The sequence below is a fragment of the Tupaia chinensis genome, unplaced genomic scaffold (genome assembly GCF_000334495.1).
Source record: "Tupaia chinensis unplaced genomic scaffold, TupChi_1.0 Scaffold000037_4, whole genome shotgun sequence".
In the NCBI taxonomy this organism is placed as follows: Eukaryota; Metazoa; Chordata; class Mammalia; order Scandentia; family Tupaiidae; genus Tupaia; species Tupaia belangeri.
The window spans coordinates 1,196,884-1,199,212 of record NW_006159487.1 but is presented as its reverse complement, the minus strand read 5'-3'; the positions used below and the strand labels follow the sequence as shown (position 1 = coordinate 1,199,212).

The following is a 2,329-nucleotide window of genomic DNA, read 5'->3' as shown; positions in this document are numbered from 1 at the left end:
GGGGAGCGCTCACTGGGGCAGCCGGAGCCGGACCTGGGCCCGGACCTACCCCGCGGGACCTCCCCTGCGCCCTCCCCTTCCTCCGTCCTCCCCGGGACCTCCCCTGGGCCGCCCCCCACCGCCGTCCTCCCTGGGACCTCCCCTGCGCCTCTGTCCTCCCCTGGACCTCCCTTCTGCCCTCACCGGACCTTCGCTCCCCAGCTGCCCTCAAGCCCGGTGCAGCGGAGGGTGCAGGAGCTAGTGCGGTTCACACAGCAGCTGCAGCGAGTCCACCCCAACGTGCTCGCGAAGGCGCTGAGCCGGGGGATTCTCCATCAGGACCAGGACCTTGTGGTCATCAACAAGCCCTATGGCCTCCCTGTGCACGGTAAGGACCCAGCGAGGCAGCGGGGGACCTGCTGCAGCCAGAGCAGCTCAGACCCGATGTGTGGGCACTCCGTGGGTCAGAGGAGTCAAACCTTTGCGGAATGTGGTCTTATGCGTGGCACTGTGGGAGCACAGCTGATTAGACGTCCCCACCTCCCAAACATGGGACGGTCAGCAGTGATTGGGGACTGTGGTTGTGTCCCCGCTGGCAGGGATTGCTGTAAAGAAATACAAAGGCAGCAGGTCTTAGTCTTCAGGTTATTTCCCATCAAGGCTGGGTAAGAAAAAATGTTAGAAAAGAAAAAAGGGGTGCGTGTGTGGAGGGGGGGAGCACATCTAACACAATCCCTTCTCCTCCATTCTCCTCTCGGGATCTTGGGCACGCACGCCCATGTGCCCAGCGTGAGTTTAAGCCACGGGGTCCGGGACTCGAACCGCGGTCGGCTACATGGGAGTCCAGCGACATAGCCATTACGCTAACTGCTGGTTCCAAGCACAGACAGTTGAGCAGGAAGAAGAGTTCCTCCTTGAGGTCTCCCAGCCTCCCACATCTGGCTCTCAAACCCTTCTAGGCGGCCCCGGGGTGAAGCTCTGCGTGAGCGACGTGCTGCCTGTCCTGGCAAAAGTCCTCCACGGCCACAAGGCAGAGCCCTTGCACCTGTGCCACCGGCTGGACAGGGAGACCACCGGCGTCATGGTGCTGGCGTGGGAGAAGGCAGTCGCACACCAGGTGCAGGAGCTGTTCCGAACCCGGCAGGTGCTGAAGAAGTACTGGTATGCAGCCCCGATGTCTGCGAGGTGGGCTAAGTGGAGGCCTCCCTTCCCGTGAGCCGCCCGGCCTTCCGGTTATAGTGGCTCTGTCCTGGGCTCTGTGCCAGCAGGGGAGGATACGAACAGTCGTGGGGCTCGGAGCATTAGAAGCAGGAGAGGCTCACGGTTTTCTTTGTTTCCAAACATTCATTTATTAATTTACCTACTTCTCTGGGATTCTCGGCCACGTGGCAGTCCAGCACCTTAACTCCTGTGCCACCTGCCAGCCTCTAGACACGTGTCGAGACATCACCAAATGTGGGTCACACAAGGAACATGATTCCATTCCTGCGTTCAGATAGCCACAGCAGAGGTGAAGCCGACACTGCCGTTCTGGTCCCTTCCCTTGAGACGGCGACCACCGGACGCAGTTTGGTTCCACTCCTGGCCCTCGCTCAGCGCATGCACATCTGTGCACTCCGCAGCACGTGTGTCCACACAAGCGCGTGACGGACCCGGAGGAGGCACAGCTCTGAGGGCTGGCTCAGTGCAGCCTCCCGCCTGTCTGCGAGGTGATAGGGATGCCGACACGGTGATGCCGAGCCGGTTCCTGGACTGTGCCATGGAGTGGAGTTCGGGGACGTCTTTGGGCACGATCCTCCTGCCTTTCCTGCCGGGCCGAGGGGCCGGGTCGGGCGGGGGGTTCTTGCGGTTTGTTTGCTCGTCCGGTCATTGGCCGTTCATTGAATACACGATCGGATCAGGGCTACTGTGTTTCGTTCCCAAAAAAGAAAACCTGACTGCAAAACCTATCGCCCTGACTATCTCATCGTAAGTAGCTCTTTAAAATGGCATGATGGTTACATTGCTAGACTCCCACAGAATCGACCCCTGTTCGAGTCCTGGACCCAGTGGCTTAAAACTCATTCTGGGCGCGTGTGCGTGCCTGCCCCAAATCCCGAGAGGCGAGCAGAGGAGAAGGGACTGCTGCACCCCGGGGCGATTTCTCGCTTTCTGCCTCTTTGGTGAGGCGTGTGCCCTCGAACAAAAGAAAAGGGCGGGAGAGACCTTGTGGCGTCGTTGCCCCGGTGCACGTCACCAGTCGCACTCGGGCCCTCACAGACGACAGGCTTGCAGGATGGGCCAGCTGAATCTGAGAACCTGGGGCACCTCGGGGCCCTCCCACCCTGGGGCCACAAGAGTGCAGAAGGTC

General features: G+C 60.7%; 1 protein-coding gene across 1 annotated transcript in view; it reads left to right on the top strand.

Moving 5' to 3' along the window:
- Positions 1-201: 201 nt before the first annotated feature.
- RPUSD4 (RNA pseudouridine synthase D4) overlaps positions 202-2,329 on the top strand; it is a gene marked incomplete at its 5' end in the record, with an annotated part of 5,950 nt that continues 3,822 nt past the window's right edge. Inside the window, 2 exon segments of the mRNA XM_014588812.1 lie at positions 202-367; positions 939-1,140. Of these exon segments, the coding sequence (XP_014444298.1) occupies positions 202-367; positions 939-1,140 (368 nt within the window).